The sequence below is a fragment of the Xiphophorus maculatus genome, chromosome 14 (genome assembly GCF_002775205.1).
Source record: "Xiphophorus maculatus strain JP 163 A chromosome 14, X_maculatus-5.0-male, whole genome shotgun sequence".
Classification (NCBI taxonomy): domain Eukaryota; kingdom Metazoa; phylum Chordata; class Actinopteri; order Cyprinodontiformes; family Poeciliidae; genus Xiphophorus; species Xiphophorus maculatus.
The window spans coordinates 15859350-15883313 of NC_036456.1; the positions used below are offsets into that span (position 1 = coordinate 15859350).

The following is a 23964-nucleotide window of genomic DNA, read 5'->3' on the forward strand; positions in this document are numbered from 1 at the left end:
ACTTTTGCCTTCCTTGAAAGAAAAAAAAAAAAAGGATCGTTGGACCTTTTTGAGTGGCAGCTCTTTAATTGGACGCTTTAGCAGAATATGCAGCTCATCAAATTTATAATTCACAGCTACCTCAAAGCAACAATGCTGCCCCAGCCATTCTGCCATGCAGCGAATGAGGCTGCGAGAGAATGAGGCTGCGAGAGCCCCATGAGGGTCTTAAACAAAGAAAAATCTCTCAGCAAAATCTAATTACCATGGGACACAGTGTAACTAGCTTTCTGGTCTATAGCCATAAAGTAGTCTACCACCCGGTGTCATCTTCTCCAACGAGCCAACAGAACTGCCTTAAAACCTAAAAATATTGGCATTAGAACTTTCCCCTTTCCTCCCCATCCTGGCTGAGTTACTCTCTAGAGCTTCATAAATCAGCTCTTAAAAGTAAGGTTGAGCTGGAGGGTAAAACCTTACAAGCCTTAAATCAATGTCACAACCCCCCTGAAAAGAGTGGCTTTTAAATAATACATACATTTACATCGAGCACAAACTAGAATTATTCAAAAAGCTCCTTAAAAATCAATAAATCTTGGATCAGTGCTTATGTCGACGTCCACATCTTGATGAACGGTGCTGCTGAGCTTGCAGCTTCAGCTTGAGATTTAAACCTCTTTTTTCTTGCATATTATGTATTAATACTGAGGGCAGCGGAAAAAAAATGAATGAGCTCAATACAGTAAATACAGTGGCCTTGGTTCAGCCCGGGGCTCAAATCATGTTCACCGAATGAACCGTTGACCAACAGAGAGCTGCTCTTATACTTTCATTTCAAGTCTGGAGTGGAGTCGCATGTTCAATCATTTTAATAAAAGATACAATAAGCACTGGAGTAGTCTTTAATACAGAACAGAGGAGAGTTGAAGTCATAAAAAAAGTTTCCTTTCCTTTTTTAAGTTAAAATGTTAGTTAAGTCTTTACTTTTAACATTTCGCTCAGTGTGAAACTTTAGAAACTTTCTGGACATCAGCAATGTCATTATGAGGGGTTTGCTTTACATTAATACAAAACTTACTTGTAACATTGTGACGTTAATGCTACATACGTAGGTGGTGTTAAAATCAATTAAGATCTGAAGAGATTTAACAGTAAATGAACCTGTCTCCAATTGCAATGTCATATTTTAATTAGAGTTGTGTCACGAAAAACCGAAGGAGGGAATCGGTTTTCTGACATTTACACAGCAAAAAGCTGTGAGCCCTTGATATGCTCCTGATGACACCTCACCCCACTGATGCTGACAAACCGATCTAATCTCAACCTGGGCTCACTCCTAATATGGCCGGTTCTGAGTTCTGGCAGTGAATCACAGAGAAGCAACCAGCTGAGGTTCTGAGGGTATCGGCCTCATCGCGGCACTCTGGTGCTCATTTCCATTTAAGGGTGAGCTAAGAAAACATAGTAGAATATTATAATGGTGGTTTAGCTGTCCTAGATGTGTTCAGGACTTAAATGTGTCAAGACTCAATAATTTTTGTTTTGTGCTAACCTGATGTTTTCATTTCCTTTAGGCACTTCACAAACCACAGTCATCATCCAAGATGAGTTTTGTAATCAGGCTTTGGGAATTGTTGGCACAAATCATCTCTCAGCTTCTTTCTAGGACTTCAGATTACAAGCACTGGCAGCCAAAAACGTCTTTGCAATACATTGCAGTAAGTGAAAATTTCCTAAAGAACCTCACTTCTGACAGTGTCGGCTGACCTTGTTATAACAATGAGTTAAACATTAATATCAAATATTACTAAGCAGTGATTTATCTTAGTATAAAAAAAATATTTTTTAACAAGGCATATTTTATATTTACATCCACCCCGTTTGAGAGAGGACCAAAAGCAGATCAGCTTCATGCATGTACAATTAATTTACAACATAATTCCAATGAGGCTCTGACTGCAGCTGGGAGGGACTGCTCAGCACAGAGTTGGCCGCCAGTGAGTACTTTTGGACGTCGATTTTGAAAAGACTGCATTTTTTGTTAGCAGCTTAACTTCTGAACAATTGTTTTCCTTGCTGCTTTTTTTTTTTTCCAACTTTAGGAACTATAACAACTTTAACTGGTGAATAATCAGATCAAAGTAATCAGAATCCTAGTTGAAGCATGTAAAAAGCTGGTGAGAAATTATAGGAAAGGTCTGATTGCTGCAATGCCAAAATTATATAAATATATTTTTGCTTCTTATCAAGAGTATATAAATAATTATTGGTATATGACTTTCATTAATGTGTACATAATTTTTTTTCCAAGCGTGATATGCATTTTGCAACTATTTTAATATCTTATCAGATGTCTGTCTCATTTCGCATCACAAATAAATGTCTTGAATAAAAACATATTTTCAGTTTGCAGAGACTGAAAATATGTCCCTGCAAACTTAACTTAGATATTCCTGTCTGGGACTATTGAAGCAATCTGCTACAGCAGCCATTTTCAGCTCTATTTTTAGGAAAGGAAACTTAAAAAACTCAATTTGCTTTTAATTCAATAGAAATATCAAGTATGATTAATTATTTTATCTAAGTAGTTCTGAATCAGGTATGAAAGTCGATATCTCAGCTTCTTTCTTTTTCTCCATCAAGCTCCCAGTTACACATTATCAAAGTCAAAATCAGAGTTGCTTCCTGACAAAGTCACTGCACTTGCAAAATCAAGTGGATATCAAAATTATATTTTCTTCTTTTTTTTTATATCAATGTTGAGTAATTGGCTCCAAAGCAGCTACTTGGTTTGGTCCAACATGTTTCACATTAAACCAGAACAACAGAACTTAATAAAATTATTTGATTGCATGATATTTAGGCCTGAAGCTAATGAAGCAGTCGTCAATAGAGCTTCGATTTTTAATTTAGACTCCACCATCTCTGTAAAGGTCAACTCGGCATTAGCAATAGCTTCTGCAGGAAGCCATGCTGTCCAATGACGAGATGCACAAATGCAGAGGCAAAACCATCTGGTGCAATTAATTCTAACCGAATCACCAACAGCAAAATCAGGATTTACTCAAAATGCTGTTTACTTTTTCAGTAAAAAAAAAGGAGGAAATGTGACAGACACTTGGCAGCTTGCAATTAGATGAAATTCAACCAGAAGCAGCTGATGAGTCTGGCAACCTGCACTGACAGAATTATCTCTTTGTGATATCAAAGTGACCTGAAGGTCTGATGTTTCACGGGCGCTACAGGCACAAACGGTCTCAATGATGAGTGCTAAAACGGGAAGGATTTTCTTTGCGGAGCCTGTATTGCCTTTTTGTTCACAGAAAGCCTCTGTCAACACCAGGCATTTTCTCACAGATGATCCCTCGGCTTCAGGCATTAAACATAATAAGGGGGAAATCTAATGATTACGTAAATCCCGCTTACACTTGTAGGTAAACCAGAAAGACGGAAATAATGTGACAATTAAAGTGTTTTCTGTTCAGAATTTAAACCATCAGCATGTTTTATCCTTTTTGACTTTTGCAAGCAATGCAAAACTATGTCACAGAATGCATCAGCCCAGTACAAATCTGTTTAATTTAATGAGGGGTGTTTGAAAGTATGAGTATAGGTGAAGCATTGTGGCAAAGCTGGATTCTTCTGATCTGCTTACAGTCAGAAGATAAAACAGCAGGCTTCGTTGCAGTGACAGACTGTCCTGAAATGTAATAAATTCCTCTATCGCTGTGCAAAATACTTTCTTGCACTGCGAGATAAATGACAGCCAAAAATCCAGAACGCCAAAGATGACAACAGCAGACACGACACTTTGGCTTTTTGGAGCAGAACATTCATTCATGGCGATATGAGAAAAGTAATTTGAACATAGCGAGGAGCTGCGTAATAAGAAAGCCTGATTTCACGATCAGATAAATCAGACAACCCAAGGAGGAGAAGGATACAGATATGCTATTTGTTCCCATTTGGTGGGCCACAAAAAAACAACAACCCCTAAACAAATAAACCTCAGAGACTGCAGTCTGGTAAAGCGATATATCATTGCTTTTATTTAATAAAAACAACCTCTGAGAATAAAATGGTTATTCATCTGACTGACAGATCGAAAGGAAAGGAAAGCAGAGTCTCTGGTTTGTTCTGAAACCAAACAAATGGAGAAAACTACAGAGATCACAAATGCAAGTGTAGATTTTTGCTAAGACACATTTACTTATCTTAGGACACAAAATGTTCTTCCTCGCCATCTACAGTCAGAGATGAGATGAAAGGCAAATTTTATAACTTAGAATGTGGGAACACTGGAAAGAGGCAATTACCACCACTTGTTTCCTGGTTCTGTGTCCCCAGAGTTGAATGTGTTTCGGTACAACATGTGCGTGTCAACCACAAAACAATCAACTGACGATGACTGAAGATTAGTGTCTTTATCCACAGTGAAACAAATATACAAGCTGAAAGGCCAAGTAGAGAGGAATAAGCTAGTACTGCAACAGCAGCATAAAAAGCCAGTTTGCAGGTTGCAATTGAAATCAAGTATTAAAACCTACGTTTTTGAGACAAAATTCAGGTGTTTGGCCATCACTACATTTTGGATGCCTTGGAATGTTATCCGAACTGAGAGCACTATGTTAGGTGGATGTTTTGATGCAAGAAATATTGGATAAATATTTCACAACATGATGGGTAAAAAACTTTGCGTGGAAATAATTGGGAAAATTTCAGAAAATCACCCATAAAGTTAAAGCTAGTGCTTAAATGATTTATGGCCCTAAAGTCAAAAACAGTTATGAAGTTATGGATGACAAAGTCAGTGTTTGCTAGTAGCCATTGAAAAGTTCTGATCACACTGTGGACTATAAATACTTTTTGGAATCCAAACTGACCTAAAAATGAATTAATGTCAGACAGTTGGCCAAAAATATATTTTAATTAAATGTATAAATATTTGATATGAGGTAAGGGAAAAAAAAAACTTTTTCAGTCTTGGAAAATTATTAATTAAAAAAAAAAAATTCTCCAGATTTTTCAAAACTTGGGAATATGGCACTTCACTTTCCACCACAAAAGACAGGGACCAATCCTGCAAAGATAAGTGGGTATAGAAAATAGACGGCTGGAGGTCTTTTGTTGCCATTTCTTTTTTTTTCTACTGAAGACATTGACGTTCAACCTTTTGTATAAAATATCACAGCAATTTTTCTTTTGACTAACTGTTGAATTGTACAGTTGTAATAATAGTTTTTGGTCTTCAAAGCATTGATAAATCGTCGCATTCTTCTGAGCACACAAATTTGGAAAGGGAGCTTTCAAAATGGCATTTTTAAGGCTTACGGCAGGCATTAAGACAGAAAAGCAATCATTTATTCTCAGATGTGTGAGACTAACTTTACCGAAGAATGGTCCAGAGACTAGGCTTCAAGGTTCCTTATGAGAAAACGTGGACGCTTATGCTGGCCATAATGACACACCATCAGAGAGTGGAAGTATTTCTTGGTATCTCAGGGAAAAGAACAGTCTATGATTTTAATTGCAATAATTTGTCAAGTTGAAGTGCTTCAGTAATAGTCCGTCAATGAAAAACCTTTCAGCAGGTACAGTGGGGAAGGTTCTTTGCCCTTTACACAATTATTTCCAAGACTGAAAGAGAGGACATCGCTGGAAGATGTTTTGTCCAACTTGAGTTTAGTGCTTTCAATACAAAACTGATTTATAAAGAAAGAGGCATTCTGTCTGATTTACTTTCAAGTGTGTCATCATTGTTCCAGAGGCTGAGAATAAACCTTTCCACTCACTTAAGTGCATTTTACTTTGACAGGACAGAACAGTGTTTACACTCCATAAGAACTGCTTGAGATCCCAAAAAATGTCCTTCAGAACATCACGTCGATTTTCTACCAAAAGACACAAATTACATTCAGAGTGGCACAACGCAGCTTCCATGTGGAAAATCGTAAGTCAAAAATCTCCAAAAGCAAAACTAAAATGCCCTGATGGTGAATTGGCCTCTATTACATGTTTGACAGTGAGGCTTTTAAATTGCCACTACTGTTGTGAAGAAAAGGTGCGAGATGACAGCCTGATTTATGCTCTGTAACACCAGTCAATACTACTGCAATTTTCCTTTCTCTTTTTTATGGTTATCTCTTCTTTACAGAGAAGTAGAAGTTGCCCAAAGTAGAAAATTAGCATTTTGATTTGCTGATAAAACTTTAATTACACCAGATTAATAACTTAATATCCATCCACTTTTTTTCACGTTAGATTTCATGACATTTCTTATTTCACGTTGTTACAGAAAAACAGCGTGGGCTGTAAAATATCGGCCCATCTAGACAAAAACACAGATCATAATCAGCAGTAAGGTAGGCCAATGATTACTGCATTATGCATGAGAACCCATGTCCTCGGTTTAATATGGAGAATATTCTTCCTTGATTTATGTGGCAACAAGGTTACTCATATCGCCACGTAATTAACACAATGGGCGTCTTAAATGATGATCCTGCTTGTGGAGACTTGATAGAAGCTAAACAATAAATCCATTCTAAGGTGGTGAAAGGTTTGACTGGTTTCTCTTTCAGCAACACCTTTAAGAACACAAACATCTTCTTCATCTACACCTGCTGCATGAGGTATGAATTAAGCTCAACTTAAACTCCAAAACCAATCTCATGTTAAATATCTCCAGATTGTGCTTTAAATGCAATGGCATATAGAAAAAAAAAATAAAAACATGTATTCATAGGGACCATGCACTATATGAAGAACCCATTGTCATAAGCCCACTTGCTGAGCAACTTATTCGTAGAAATTCAAATATTTCTTATGTAGTCACTAGGTCGAGAACTAAATATTTAAAGACAAGCTCGGGATTCTGCAATCTTCCACATTAGATAATTGGCTCTGATGCATCTCAAATTCCTCCCCTATCGGAATATATTATACGCAATGTTTTAATCAAAACTGACTGCTTGAATGATGATGTTCATCTTCTCTTTCCTGACCTAAACTGACAGGTCTCTTCCTTTCAATTTGCTTTTTTCTTTCTATGTCCTTCATGTGTCTGAAGACTCCAGAGGGACCTGCCGCCAGGACGCTCAGACAAAGGTCAAATCGCTCCTCTAAATAGGCATCATGGAAAATAGCCTAAGGGTAATTGAGCTTGTCGAAAAATCCTTAAACGGATTGGCTCGTGGGTGAACATTTGCAGGCTGTAAGAGAGCTGCTTGCAACAACAACTAAAAAAACTAACTCCATCTTAAACTCAATTACCTGTTTTTAAGTCTTTTATTAAGCAAGATGTGTTGCCAAGCTAAACATCCTCAGTTAGGTTTGATGGATGCATGGTGAATACAAACAGCTGAAATATTAAAAGCAAACTCGGCTTACTCAACTACAATGATTAAAGCTCGACTTGAAACAATCGCATAAAAATGCAGCAACTGCACTTAACAAAATGAAAAAACATGGCTCTGATGTTTTATTGTAGTGGTTCTGAAATCTATCACACACTGCTTACTTTTAACAATATTAAACTGAACATGAACAGCGTGACGATCACAGTGGGTTACTGTGTTTGAGACAAAACAAAGAGCGACTGCAGGGCGTACCATCAGGAAGATCTGATCATCTGTGACACACATCAAACCTGCTTGATCACGGTAAATACCAGAAAACAGCAGCAAAAAAGACCACTCAGTCTCGTTGCATTAAAAAGTTAGTCTTTAGGCTTTCAAACCAGACTGAACGCTGAAAAAGTAAATGGTAAACGGATTAAAATTTCTGGTCATAGAAACTCTGCTGCAAGTCCTGAATGACGGTTTTCATCATCTGTACCCAAACGGCAAAGATAACATGGATTCAAAAACTGTGTTGACAGTTTGTCTTTTATTTTTTTCTTCGGGTTATTTTCATTTCCTTCTTCTCTGACTTGAGTAAGCATAAAAAGTAGCCATCCATTCTAATATTTACAGTAGATTTGTAGTATGAATGCAGGTATACAGTATGTAGGTTATAGTACTCCTTGTGACAATGTATATGGTGTTTATTGTGTCACAAAGTGGCACAAAATACTCAGATAGAATAAAACAGAAGAACAAAGCTCATGGATAAGCAAGAGATCTCACTTTGATGTGAATATTAGGTCAAAACATGTTGGCTCTTTACTCAGTGAAACTACTTGCACTGGATACAGTATTCAGAAATTTCACTCAAGTAAAGTGAAAGGTACAACGCAGTAAAACTACTCCCAGAGGTACATTGTGTTACTATCTACCTCTGAACATGTGTTCATGCTAATACCAGCACACAAATAAAATGGCAATCTACCGGGGTTGGTTGCCTCGTCGATCTCCACGTCTCACCCACTCAAACACAAACAGGATAGACTGTCTCTAAACATGTTAGAAAAATTAAGTAAATGGTAAACAGTAAAAAAACAAAACAAAACAAACAAAAACATTCATGTATCATTTTCCACACCAGGTTAAGGAAAACCAAGCTACAATTACTTTTTAACACCATTCGTAAGGCAGGCAGCAGGAGCATAAACTCTTTTGCTGCCTGTATTTACAGTTGAACGCTTTGGTGAGTGCAGAGTCTGATGCAACGACCTTGTTAAGGTTCCGAGAAAATGAAAGCATGTCAGTGAAAGGGAGAGGCTGATGATAAACTTCCTTTCCAGTCTTTGCAGCAGAGGAACAGAGGAAAATCCCTGCTGGAATTTCAATGTGCTTATCTGCTCTGACTCAATTTTTACAAAGCGTACAGTTTCATTTAGCAGCCAACTGACGCTATACAGTAATCTGAGCAATGTAAAACACATGGGGGACATGCTTTTCAGCTTGCTGCCTCTGTGCTGTTACTATTTCAAATCTGAAGCCCAGCTGTGAAGCCCCCTAAAACATTTACTCCGCTGAGTCTTTTCAAGTACTATCTTCTTCCCCCCAGAGGCCCCCATGGAGCTGCTCAGGTGGCCGAGAGTGGAGAGACGTGATCGGACTGAGCAGCGTCCAGCTGTGCACACATCGCTCAGTGTGAATGCCAAGCAGAGCATGCATTTTCAATGTAACTGTGTCCATAGGGGATTGAATAAAAACAACAAAAAGGTATTAAAACTCTGAGGTACGACACAAGGTAATGTTGCCACAAATCTTGGATTTATGGATAAGTGAAGAACATAAATAATTGTGCTTAAAACTAACCGCAGTTGTAACTGATGGAAGTATGAATTCTGCTCTTCACCAGCAAATCCTGCAGCACAATGTCTTCTTGACCTTCTGGTCAGAAGTATTTTAGTTATGAAGCTCCAGATCAGACCAACAAGTCCAACATGGAACAACCCCAAGAGGTTTTTCCATGTCCTAGTCAAAGTTCAAGCTTAAATTCCACTAAGATGCTGTGTTGCAATTTTAACAGGGAGTTCAGGCTCAGAAAACAATCAGTGTTGACTCGAGTCAGTGTTTAAAAAGCCAGTTTTTAGTGTGCTAAAAAAATGTCTTTAGAAATGCGAAACACTGACTGCAAAATACTGGCTATGCTTCAAACACTTAAATGAGACCATAAAAGCAAAATCAAGAATCTTCAGGTGTGTAGAGCTGTAAAGAAAAACTGTGCATGTATAAATGATCAACAAAGTTAAAATGTCTGCAAACTCTAAGTCAAGAAATGACAGAGATGAATTTGTTACTGGTGGCAATAAATGCGTTACGGTGAAATAACATTTTCTATTTTAATATATTTAACATCCATGTTGGCAGGTCAATCCTGTCATTACATAAAATATAAAACCTATTAGAGAAATTCAACAACATGAACATGAGGATGTAGTCAACAATTTGACAAACTGAATATACCTCAATATTTAAAATCAGACCAGGACTTGATCATTAAAATATGTTCGCCAGAAGCTTAGTCATTGCAACTTCATTCATATCATCCACAATCGATATCCCATGCACAAAAACATAGCCATAATATTAAGAAAATCAAAATGTCCATCATATGTGATGTTTAGCTGTCATAGTTACTGACACATCTACTGATAGAGATACATAAGCAGCAATAAAATAAATTCATCTTTTTACTAAAGATGTATGAGCTGTAAAAATGTAGATGATGTGTTATTTTAATTTTAATATGAGCATTTAATGGAGAGAGATACTGTGTTAAGATATTGTTTTTACAAAATAGCCGACACTACAGTTTCTATCAAACTAATATAATCTGGGTATTATTAACATATAATAAATGCTGAGACTTAAATTTCCTTTGAAGAGTAGATAAGTTTGAACAAAATGGTAAAGTCTTTTATCTTTTACTTGAGTGATTAAAAAAGTAAGACAAAATGACCAGAAATATTTTTTTGTAAATTCTTTAAAACAGAAAATTACCTACAATAAAATAAAAATACCATTTTAAATATGCATAAAAGAACCATTTGAAGAAATCTATATAATCAAAGTCCCATTTTTATGCCACTGAAATACTTCCAGTAAACATAGTAGTAAGATTATATTTTTAAGCACTTTTGGCTTGATTTTTAATCACACTTACTATTAAATCACCTTAAGACCATTGTTATTAAACAGATCTGTGATGTCACACTCAAAACTATTCACCTCACAGTGAAAAATCATTTCAGACTCGTTTTAAACCCCATTCCTCATCTTTCACTCTCTCCCTTTCTATTCCACAGCCGGTTTTCTTTCTCCAGATGACATGATTGGAAACACATGCAGACATCAATTCCTCAACCGTCTGCTTGCCAAGCTCCATGATTTCAGGGACTTTCTGAAAGTAATGAGACTTTGGGACGTGTGTGAAAAACGGATCGCGTCGACAGGCGAAACAGAAGCAGGGAGGGAGTTAGCTCAAGCGTTAGCTCCCTGCAGAAGTCTATATGTTGGGAAAGCAACTTGTATCTGTTTAATGAAGCATATGAAAAGAGTTTCAATGAAATGTCTTTCCTTTTGAAATAGCTCCATAAAAACACGTCTCTCAGCTCGGGTCACAAAAGCTTGGTCCTTAAAGCTGCTGCAGCATTTGATGTATCATTCTAAGTAGACGAATCTAAAACATGTTTATTGAGAAGTTCTCCAGGAAGCTGGTTTTGAAAACTTTGCAAAGTGTTTTTTAAAAAAAGGCTAAAAATTAGGATATTCTCAAGAGTTTGGATCTGCAGGATAACTTCTCACCTCAAGGCACATTATAAGCTCAAAGAAAGCAGGATTTCTGACACATTTTCTGTTTTAATATTAAAATAAAAGATGATTTGCTTCTTATAAATCTGGCATATTTTTGAGGATTTAAAAAAAACAAATAAACCCTATAACTTAAAGAAACACACAAGAATCCAGGGTGGCAGTGTTTACATTCATTTCAATCTTTCTCCTTAAGTCCCTTGTTCTCGCCCTCATCCTCTGAGTCTTACCCTCTGAGAAGCTGATGAGCCCCAGGATGTGCAGGAGCTTGATGGAAGCGAACACTAGCACCACAATGCCCACCGTCTGCAGTCCTTCTGTCTCCCAGATGGCACTCAGCATCGCTCCACCCTCCGCCCACTCTGGGCCACCATACCCCGACCCAAACCCGGAGCCCGAGCCGGCCTCTTCCCCTTCCGAGCCGTCGCCAGGACCAGGACTAGGACCAGGACCAGGACCAGCACTCCCACCCGGTCCTGCACTCCAGTTCCCCTGCACCCACTCCAGCGCTGCCCCAGCCTGCGAGCACCGGCCGGGCGAGTCCCAGCAACCTCCCTCTACCCCTCTGCTCCCTAAATCCAGTCTGGGGTCAGGTTAAGCCGAGCCCACTCCCTTCCGGTTAAGAGCCAGACAAGAAGAATCATAAACTCACAAAGAAGTCGGTTAAAAGTTAGAATAGATGACCTTAAAAGTCCACGTCTTCCCCCTCAAATGAGAGAAGTGGCAGCTGTGTAAAAGCAGGACAGAGGAAAATCTGGCTCCTTCCTGACAGTTTATGGCTTTCTGCTGCTCCTCCACGCGAACACCCTGCCTCTCTGCGATGTAAAGGGGAGGGAAGATGAGAGGGAGTGGATTTGAGCGAGGGAGCGGTGAAGGGAGGGCAGCGGCAAGAGGCGCTCTGCAAGAACTTCTCTATGGAAGTGCTTAAATTAACTTCAACTGCAGCTCCTGAAATATGAAAGGGAGCCCAGAAAGTGTCACAAGATTATAATATCATCGTTGACTACTGTGCTGTTTAGCCATATTAATAAATCAAGTAAACGGTGCGCTTCTGTGGTTGCAGAAAGGACTGAGGAAGCAGAAAACAGGGAACAAAAAGATGAAAGTGAGCACGATAATTGCATTTGAACAGACAGACCATTCTGAAAAGCGTGCATGTTAATCAATCATGCACAACTCACTTATAGCAGTTGATAACACAATGTTTTTGTCAGTTCATCTAAAAAGGAAGCTCAAAGTGAGAGCAAACAAACACATTTAAAAATAAAATATTTTTTAAAAAGTGTATATTTGGGGGAAAAAAATGTCCGAGGTGAGTCAGAATGTGTCTGCTGAAACAGGTTTCATTAAAACAGCTGACTTTACCTCAAGTCCACCTGCATGAAGCAGAGAGAAAAGGAAAACCAGACACAGAAAGTGGCTCAATGAGAGAAAGTGGCTGATTTATGTGGTTAGTATTTGGCAACAAAGGAGAGAAAATACTACCATCTGCTGGCCTTCTCCAGAGAGTCTGTTTTCTCCTAATCCACAGTGATTTCTCTACATGTGCATATTAATAAATGAGAATATTACAGAAAAGTAATGTAATTTAAAGATTCTGTTAAAAAGGCAAAAACGTCCAACATGGCATTACAGTCATAAAGTGACACGCGCCAAGTGTGTCTTCCTGTTAGTTCTGATGTTGATGACTTAATTCTGTACAAAACCCAAAATGCAGGTTGTCAGCAATTTGAATATTAGACGAGGGCAATAAAAAGGAATATTTAAAACAGAAATGTTATGACCCAACATCAGTCAACATCAGAAGGAAGATGTCTGACTCAGCAGACAGTCGATGACAGCGTCCACCGACTGTCTGGTCAATGGCCGTTCTATTACTTCTTGTTTTCTTCACAAGGAGAAATAGACTAAAGACAGGCCATTGCTAAAGAAGCTCACAGTGCAAAAGCATATTAGAGGAAAATTTAGTAGAAGGAAAAAAAATCTTGGTAAAAACACTTGAAGAAGCAACAGGGAGAATTTCGGCGTGGATATGACTGTGAAGTAAACCCCACTCACAAGGAACAGACTGCAGAGCTGCGAGAGCCACAGCATGTGGGCTCCAACTGTATTAAACCTCTCTGGAACCAGAGACAATGTAAGTATGTTCCCTCGGCAAACCAAAAACAAAGAATTACATGTTACAAAAACATAATCAAAGTTAACAGCAACTTGAAATTTGAAGTTTTTATTCATATTTCAATGTACTGCAATGCACCATTTCTAAAAGTATCTAAAACATACTTTCAAACTTTTTTTTAATGTTTTCTGAGTAAAATAAGTAGCTCTTTATGGCTGGAACAACAATATGTCTGCACTCTATTTGATTATTTTGACTGCTCTGCTTTCCCATCCTTGCTTCAGTCACACAACCCTGTTGTAAAATGCAAAAAAAACCTCCCAGCTTAACTGCAATCATCACTGCAGAATATTATGTTGCCTCCCTGAAAGGAATCGTAACTCACCGCTTATTCAATTGCCCTGTGATAAACGATGCATGGATGGAAAAGCTAACAAACACATTTTATTTACATTCAGCGGCCCAGACCTGGTCTACGCTCCAAACCACATCACACAAAGGAATGCAAGATAGGTTGGATTCTGCTTTTCTTTGATCAAATATTTTTCACATTGAAGAGGTGAAGTAAAACAAAAACGTAAAGAAATGCACCGGATAGTGCAGAAAACACCTGAACTGTAACTTTTTCTGGGTGCAGTCTAACACTGGGGCTTAAAACTACTTTAAAAGACTTTCTCCCTGCTAGTTGTTGAAGGGACAAGTATTAGGACTCCTACACTGGATGGAAAAGCAGTAAGAAAAATTTGATTTAAGTATTTTTCGCTATGCAAATACATCTGATTATAAAATCCAACACTACGAGTTTCATTTTTTGAAATGCTGTCAGTTTTACAAAAGTCATCTGCCTTTGTGTTCTTTTGGGTCAGCAGAGGTCTTCACCTCAGAACTCTCATAGATGGCACTTTTGCCATCTACAAATTTGCTTACAACAAATAGTTCATTTAGCAAGGGGGAGGACGGCTGCAATTACATCGAGCCAGGTTGTGTTGAAAGGCTTATTAAAACATAACACAAAAAGACCTAAGGTTAGATTTTATGTCAAATAATCAGTCATTGTGACATTTAAGTATGACAATTTAAAACTCTTCACGTAAGAATGATTAGACTGATGAAAACTTGAACTTTCCTGCAATCAAACCACACTGAAATCCAACATGTTTCCATTTGTTGGGCAAGTCCTTTATCTTAGACACACAGCAGCAGCTTCACTCACAAAACCAAGATATTTTACTATTCTGCTTTTCATGGCAGGTAGAAACCAATCTGAAACCACATTCTTCTGAACAAATTGCTCCTGTGAACAGAAGGTACATTAAATGCAATAAATACTGGGAACTACTGTTAATCACCATTTTCTTGCAAACATTGTTTCTTCTGTATGATTTTGAAAGCAAATTTGAGGAAAACAGCAGAAAATTGAGATAAAACCTAAATTGAGCAGCATTAGCTTTATACCTACCTTTATTTACGGCTATAATAAACTGTGGTGTTTAACTTCTAGTATTATTTTGTTCCACACAGCCACTAAATGTAGATACTAAGTACCACCAAACAACTCAATTTCCATAATTCAACAAGTTTTATCTGTCCTATAGCTTAGAGCAACACTCAGTGAAAAAATTATTCCAGCAAAAATAAAGTAGCTTTCATTAAAAGCATCATCAATCAAAGTGAAGCTGGTGTGCCGGACGAGCAGAGATGAGGTCGTCTTGTTGTTTACACATCAGCTTAAGCTCAAAGTTTGATATAATTAGGTGGCACCTGTAGGGGGTTTGCTCAGGCATGCAAAGCAGCAGAAAGCATCCAGTCTGTTTTTTTTCCCTAACGCAAAATAAATGAGGTTGTCATACTTACAGAGGTGGCGCCTACGAGGGGGTTGGCAATTATGTGTTGTGAACCAAAGCAACCCTCGGTGAAGCGGCATGGGCAATCAGGCATGGAGTGCCATGGGGTGACTGATACCACTGAGTTATTTGTGGGCTCACGCCGACAATTGTCTCTCTGCACATAAAAATTTGTCATTTTCATCTCTTTACCCTTTTTTATGCTAAAACAATAAATGGGACGAAAACCTGAACATGGATTACTCGACTGATTTCAGCTCATCCTATTCACTGTGGATCACTTTCAGCTTCTAGAAACCTCTCTCTCAGGACCAGAGCTGGTCCTCACACAGGGACAAAGCTTGGAAGAATGCCCAGCAGAGACTATTCATCCTTTGGCAAATCAAGAAGCAACATTTCACAGATGCTGCTGGTCGTCTTCTACAGTACACTGCCATTATTCAGTCCGTCCTGTGTTTGTCCAAACAGGACAGGTCCACTCCAAACTGCGACAAATAATAATAATAATGTCTACATTAAAGTAAGAAGCAGACTGTCAGTGTCTGCAGCAAAATACTGCAGATCTTGTGGAGTGTAGTCTCCCGTGCCATCGTCTGTTGGGCTAGCAGCACCAGAGCCAGAGACTTAAAAAGGCTAAGCAAGCTAATAAAGAAGGCTGGCTAGTGGGGAACATTGATAGCTTCTTGTGAAAAGGACGATTCTTCATAAAATAAGAAATTACAGACCACATCCTCTTTATGAGACTATTACACAACACCAGATTGTTCTCAAAGGCTTCGCTGTATACCTGACTGCTACAGGAGGATCCTTTCCCCCCACAGCATCTACAACTTCTTAAAACAAATTCATAATGTGAGTTATAACATTTAAATTCCTTCTGGGATTAATAAGGTATTTCTAAAATAAATTTAATTCATATAATTCTCTGTTAAAGTGAGGCCTGACCAGGTCAATTTATTGGTTTGTAAAAAAGTACAGTAAGAAAGTTCTGAAAATGTTCATTTAAAGAGAGTATAGAAAGTGATTGCAGTAAAACAGAGCTGAAAGTACTCCAAATGTTGTCACTTAAAGCAGAAACATTGAGGCATTTTTATTGCGATGAGATCAACAGTGTGTAACTGTGAAGTAAACTACATAATACCTCCCCTTTAAACCTATTTATTAAATTAAAATTATTTATGTTATGGATAGAATTGTTGTCACTGTATGTGCGCTTAAGCAGCAGTAGGTCTCTGTTTGGAAGGAAATACATAGTTACATAATTTTGTACAATGTAAACACCAAGACATCATAAGACCAGGGTAATTTTATTCAAGATTACCATACAGGCCAGAGTCTACTTTAGATTAGACAATATGGTCAATATTTTTGACCAGTCAGCAGCTCAAACTCATATTACTTTGTTCTCTTGGATTTGGAGCCTCATGTTTGTGAATATTTTCTTTTTGCTGTTGTTGGATTGTTTGGGCTAAGCATACTCTCATTTTTCTCAACCAATAGAATAGAATAGAATAGAATTCAACTTTATTGTCATTGCACTGTCACAAGTACAAGCAACGAGATGTAGTTTGCATCTATCCAGAAGTGCTCTACGAGATATAATATTTATTTACAGATGTACAAGACTATGTATGTATGGACTATAAGGGGTTATAGCAAGAGATATAGATATTGTGTATAAATATAAGTATGGGAGCTACAGTATATGCACAGATTATACAGATTATACAAGAATGTTAGGGAATGGATTATAGATAAATAATGGCAGATAAAATTTACAGGTTGTATGTGTGTGTGAAGAAAACAGTCCATGATGTGTATGTGTGTGTGTGAGGATAGTCCATGTGTTATTGTTGTATGATCGGTCGGTAGGAAAACTAACTACATAAAGAAAATAGTAACAAAACCTTTTAACATCAGCCACAAATCAAGGTTAATGCAGAAGTTTCATAGGACTAAGAAGCTGAATATATGACTTAGACTTAGACTTAGACTGACTTTATTGTCGTTTTGCATGCACAGGGGGTATACAGGACGAAATTTCGTTGCATACGGCTCAGGACAGTGTTTTGAGCTTTCAATGTTGTGAGGTTACTCCAGAATAAAAATAAAATACAGTATAAAATATGAATATAAATATAAATATAAAATATAAAGTGCAGGACTGACAGTAAAAAGGTGCTGAAGTAAAATGACAACGTCTGTCCTGCAGCAGTTCTACTCAGATTGTTCATCATAATGTTACAGGGAAAAGTCAATGCCTTGATGAAAAGGACAGTAGCACAAAGCTTGCTGCAATGTGCTTTAGCAGATAACATTGACCTGCTCGTCTCCCTGTTTTTTCCAACATCAACCCCACTGTTGCACAGTAAAGGCAACATGTTGCGACACAGAGCAGGACATCTGGTTTCTCTGGAGACAGCTTGTCATGTAATTTACAGTGGAGTATCCTTCAGAAGCAAAGTGCCAGTGATGATTAACCTTTAGGTGCAAAAGGCAGTGTGAAACAAGCATTAGCTGGGGACAGTAAATGCAGTGGTGCAAAGGTGAAATGAAATGGCAGAGAGAAAACAGGAAGGCTGGAGCCACTGTCCGCACATTAAATATGTACAGCACAGTTCACCAGCAAGACAGAGAGGAAATCAATACAAGTGGAATATTTGCTATGAGGTTATGTAATTGCAGATATGAAAGTGTTTAATAGCTGTTTCTGTTTTATCAGCACTACTACAACAGTAGATGCATCTCCTTTGAAGGAGTCCCATTGATCTGTTTAAACACAAATACTGTAAAATTTTCACAGAGGTAAAAAAAAAGTCAAGAGGCAACAGAGCTGAAAATATGCATAATACATTTTTTTTGTACAACTTATTTCTTGTAAATGAGGTTTTGTGGAAAGTTGTTTTTTACTATAGTAATGTGCTCTTGGCAAGCTGAGATTTTGAGGAAATAATGACTAGCAGCCATCTTATGCCTATATCAGAGCAGTGCAGGAACACTTTCAAATGCTCCCTTTTTTCGAGATCTTCTAACAAAGCTATTTTTACTTCACAAACATGAAGTGAGTGCAGCTCAAAATGGCACTGAAGTGAATGAAAGATGCAACCTGAATTTTTAAGAGGGAATGAGTTTTTGATATCCAGTTGAGACAAGGTGTGGAAGCTGAAGCTGAATGAATTCTAATTTTCCCTCAGACCTTTTTAGAAGAGGTTCACCTGTTGCCCCTGAAGTAAGCAATGTTTCCTAATCTTATATGCTTAATCAGATATTGGATATATTTAAAAGAAACATCAGCCTTGCATTGATTTCAAAATGTAGATGATATAAAAGTAATTTTGAAAGACAAATCGGGTAAAGGCTAGGTTTCAAATAATGTTGAAAAACATACATCACTGATAATAATTGACTATTGTCAGCATTTGCATATTATTTAAAAATGTATTTCTGATTTGATTAATGAAAACAACCTTCTTCACTTTGGAGTAATGAATTAGTTCAGAAAGTTTAGGTGTTTTAACCTGAACAGTTCAATATAATTCTTGCTAATAATGGACTGGTACAACACTGTGCTTTTAATGGAACCAGTATGTATAAATAATGAAGTTTTTACAAAAAAAAGGCAACGTGATCATAAAACATTTTACCAAGCATTTAGTTCACCACTGCAACCGAGCTTCACAACAATATAATGAATGGCAAAAACATCTAATTGAAACCTTCTGGTTTTCAGTTGCTTTTTCTTTCATAAGTGTAGTAAAGTACCCTGTGTTAAATAAATGCCTATGTAATCAAAATCAGATTCATTTCTGCAGAGAGCTATCTGTTCACACATCCTTCCAAGTGATGTAAAATAGTGCTGTATAAGAGCTTTCCAAATTAACTAACCAAAAATAAAAAATGCCATATTGAAGTACAAAATTCAAAAAGGTTTTTGAAACCATTTCTGCAAATAAAAAAAAATATATCTGGCTCAGTGGACTCCTGAGGTAATTTTTAAACAATTTTAATAATCTATGTTTGGAAATAATGGGATGCCTTATTTTGATTTAATTGTGTGGAGACATTCATTGCTGGAAGAGTATTAAATTAGATATTATAATTTATCTATTTGGTCCATGAATCTAATAAGGAACTGAGTAAGATAACACTAATAAGCAAAGAAGATATTAATGAGAAACAGTTTTAGAGACAATTAAAAAGTAGGACAAAAAATGGGGGGGAAATCAGTAAGTACAATATCAAAGATTTTAATATCACCCCCAAAAACATTTAATTATGTGAAGCCCTGTGGAGGAAAAACCTCAGCAATTTAATGAGCCAACAAGTCTCTAAAATTCAAGGCAAATGTAGATGAACTATCTTCTGCAGGACTTGCAGTGTTTTCAGCTCCAGTAAGAGTGAAGAATCACACCAAGGCTTGGAATAATACATAGCGCCATGGTTTTGTTGTACAGGTTTTGTGTTATATTGGGAAGTGTCAAAGTTATGTGAGAATTCTGCACAAACACAGGAACAGAGAGGACATGAAGCTACAACAGTACACAGAATAAACTAGTATTTTCACTGAACCCATTCTAAGTAACATAGGTTCATGTCTAATAGTCTAAATCCACTAAGGCCATGTGTTCTTACATTTTATTCCACTTAGAGTGTAAGCAGTCAGGTATACTTTAAGAAGAAGGGCAACTATTCAATTCAGTAAGATTTAGATTGTTTTTATAGCACTATTTATTAAATGTATAAACAAGCCTGCTGAGTCTGAAAGACAGCTTTATTTCTTCGGACCACCTGGTCCTGATGAAAACTACCTTTCTCAGAGATCATATCCAAAATTATAGATTTTTGTTCTGCAAGTTATATAGCCAAGCTCATAAAATATAACTAATTTTGTACACATGAAACTTTGTTGACAAGTTACCAAAATAGCTGCTAGTGAAAGACATATTCAGACAATGAACAAGAATAGAACTAGAAAAACAAAATTTCTGAAGAAATTTAGCCGGGGCCTGCCAAGGCGCGCCCGTCTGGTTTGTGCCCGGCGTCGTCACGCTACAAATTGGCATCGACGCTAAAGGATGCTGCAATGTAATCAAGTTCAGATTTCTTTAGCCGAAATCTCTTTGCTTCCTTGTCTTTCGTTAGGCGATGAAATACGTTCATGTTTGGTTCGGTTCAGTTCTACTCTAGTGGGCAGACTGTACCGCAGCTGCTGCGCTACAGATATTTCTCCGCTGATTTTCAGTAAAACTCTACAACGGAGAACCTGGAGGTTCTGGTTCGGATGAACAAAATAAACCCAGATATTTTATGTTTTATTATTTGAAATTATTGATAGGCCAAGCATAATGAAAAAAAACTCAGATCATGAAGTTATTTTATGTAATTCAAACAAAAATTATAATTTACATCATACCAAGCTAATATTATGTAGTTCTGCTGTTTTTCACTGTCGGCACAAGACGGCAGCTGAGAGTATCTGTATCCGAAGCAACTGATTCAGTGAAGTAGCTTAATATGCTAGTTCCGGTTATTTGTGGCAATTTCTGCAAGTCACAATAGCTCTAGGTTGAGGTAAAACAAAATTGCCTTATTTCAGCTGATCAGATTGATGTTAACAGAGATTTTGTAGCCTAACTGGTTTCACGAAAGCCAGTTAGCAAAGTGCTAACATGTGAACAAATTGTGGTTCCATCAAGCTAGCAGCTACGCTATCAGAGCCACAACAAAATATCCCACAGCAGTCAAACTTTTAAAATCGATCACATTTCTTAAAGAACACATTACATTTAACAACTGTAAGCAGTTCTAATAATATAGTAATGAAATTAAATAGTATATTTTATGGACATAACACAAACACTTCTTACCTTAACCAAACAGTCGGAAGCAGAAAGCTCTTCTTCTTCTTTTTGTTTTTAATGGCGGTTGGCAAGCAACTTAATGGTGTGCATTACCGCCACCTACTGGTATGGAGTGTGGATCAGGGCGCAACTTAAAAAAAAAAAACACTAAATCCTTTCTATCAGTTTAGTTTTCTTAAGAAATTTTATGAAATAACATAAATATTCATGGGGCGTGCTGTGGTGGCGCAGGGGGTTAGCACGCCCCACGTTTCAGTTAACCGCTCCCCAATCTAAAGTCTTACATATAATCCTGTTACCTTCAAACATGTAATAACCGCTTTATTTATTTTGTGTTTAATTAATATCTTATTAAGTTTAAATGTCTCTATATCATATTTCCTAATTTATTGTACTTGCTTTATATTTTCCACAATTAATTATTACATGTTCTACTGTTTCCATATCCATACCACACTCACATCTACCTGTTGGATGTTTACCAATCAAATTTAAAGTTTTGTTTAATCCAGTATATCCAAGGCACAATCTTTTTTTTTTTCATACTTGCTCTTTTCGCTTTTCAGACTTACAATACTTCATTTGAGCCAGCTGGGGGAGACAATTCTCTGTTTTAGCCAGTAGGGTATTAGGGTTTTCAATGGATTTTCCCCATTGAATTATAATGGGGTTTTTTTCGTAGTTTTTTGCGAATTATGTCGCCATGTTCATCCCGAATCCCACCAAAAGTAATAGCTGGAATGGCGTGAATTTTCTGCAGGTTTTGATACCTCTTTTGTAGGTGTGCACGCAGCGGTATGAGCCGCATTAACGGTTACGGATGAAAAATAAAGAATTATAATAATAACTAGAAAAACAAAATTTCTGAAGAAATTTAGCCGGGGCCTGCCAAGGCGCGCCCGTCGGGCTTGGGCCCGGCGTCGTCACGCCACAAATCGGCGTCGACGCTAAAGAACGCCGCAACGTAATCAGTGGCACGCGGAGAACCACAAGAACGTTAAGCGAGGCGGACGTGCACCATTCAGTACGATTTAAAATGTTGTCAAGGCTTTTATTTTGGAAGTTTTGTTAAACTTCATTTCAAAGGGCCAAACTAATCCCATGCGTAATAGTCCTTGGGTTAAAATAGTTATATAATGCTGAAAACACAAGTAGCTGATGTAAAAATATTCAAGGCTTTTATTTTGAAATTTTCAGTATGCTCCATTTTAAAGTTCCGAACTAATCCCATGTGTAACAGTGCTTTGCATGAAAAAGTCATATACGGCCAAAAAAAGCAATTACGTCATGTAAAATCTTCAAGGCTTTTATTTTGAAATTTTCAGTATGCTTAATTTTAAAGTTCCAAACTAATCCCATGTGTAACAGTGCTTTGGATGAAAAAGTCACATAAAGCCACAAACAGCAATTACGTCATGTAAAAATATTCAAGGCTTTTATTTTAAAATTTTCAGTATGCTTCATTTCAAAGGGCCAAACTAATCCCATGTGTAACAGTGCTTTGGATGAAAAAGTCAAATAAAGCCAAAAACAGCAATTACATGATGTAAAAATATTCAAGGCTTTTATTTTGAAATTATTATTATGCTCCATTTTAAAGTTCCAAACTAATACCATGTGTAACAGTGCTTTGGATGAAAAAGTCAAATAAAGCCAAAAAGAGCAATTACATGATGTAAAAATATTCAAGGCTTTTATTTTGAAATTTTCAGTATGCTTCATTTTAAAGTTCTGAACTAATACCATGTGTAACAGTGCTTTGGATGAAAAAGTCAAATAAAGCCAAAAAGAGCAATTATGTCATGTAAAAATATTCAAGGCTTTTATTTTGAAATTTTTGTTAAGCTTCATTTTAAAGGGCCAAACTAATACCATGTGTAACAGTGCTTTGGATGAAAAAGTCAAATGAAGCCAAAAAAGAGCAATTACGTCATGTAAAAATATTCAGGGCTTTTATTGTGAAATTTTCAATATGCTTAATTTTAAAGTGTAAAACTAATCCCATGTGTAACAGTTACTGAGTTAAATCAGTTATATACAGCCCAAAGCAGCAATTAGTTGTAAAGGCCAGTTCAGTCCTGATCTGTTTCAACTGAGGATAGATAGAACTACAGCGATGCGTATTCGTAGTCCAAATCAGCAGCCAATAGCCTCTTGAGTTCCGTTGCTATGGCAAATAATGGTCTCAGCAGGTGTGAGCTGTGAGCTCTGAGCTCTCAAACACACAAGTGTGTTTGAGCAAACACACTTTACTGAAAAAAAGCATTGGAAACAAATCCTTCTTGTTCGGGAACCGTAATACATATTCGAAAAGCGTTTCGAGCGTATGACAGTTCAATGTGTCTTCTGCGATAGTCCCGAGATTCATATCTGTACCTCACTCAGAGCATTTACAGTGATGAGAGAAAGAAATGTTGTGCCCATATCTGATCCGAGGTCTGCTGTCACTCTAATTTGAGCAAAAATGAGAAACTTTGGGTCGCTTAGAGGCAAATTGTGGACAAACCGTAACTGGTATCGACGAGCCGTCTTCACTTTCGAAGAGATCACAGACGTATCTACAAAATGAAATTTGAATGGCATTTCTAGGTGAATTTGTGACGACACAGCAAATCCTCAAAAATAGGGTATTTCTAGGATTTTTCCCATTGACTTATAATGGGGGTTTTTTCGTAGTTTTTTGCGAATTATGTCGCCACGTTAAGCCCAAATCCCACCAGAAGTAATAGCTGGAATGGCGTGAATTTTCTGCAGGTTTTGATACCTCATTTGTAGGTGTGCACCAAGCGGTATGAGCCGCATTAACGGTTACGGAAGAAAAATAAAGAAGAACTAGAAAATTTCGGAAGAAATTTAGCCGGGGCCTGCCAAGGCGCGCCCGTCGGGCATGGGCCCGGCGTCGTCGCGCCACAAATCGGCGTCGACGCCAAAGGACGCCGCGACGTGATCAGTGGCACGCG

At 37.5% G+C, this 23964-nt stretch overlaps 1 protein-coding gene across 8 annotated transcripts in view; it reads right to left on the reverse strand.

The window, feature by feature from the left end:
- Positions 1-23964, reverse strand: part of kcnip4 (potassium voltage-gated channel interacting protein 4) — a 163570-nt gene that overhangs the window by 20382 nt on the left and 119224 nt on the right. The window contains exon 1 of one of the 8 annotated variants that reach the window (XM_023347144.1): positions 11411-11984. The exons of the other annotated variants lie outside the window; for them this stretch is intronic. Coding sequence (XP_023202912.1) covers positions 11411-11522 — 112 coding nt within the window. The 5' untranslated portion in view covers positions 11523-11984. Of the gene's footprint in view, positions 1-11410; positions 11985-23964 lie in introns of those variants that run through there. 8 annotated transcript variants of the gene reach the window in all.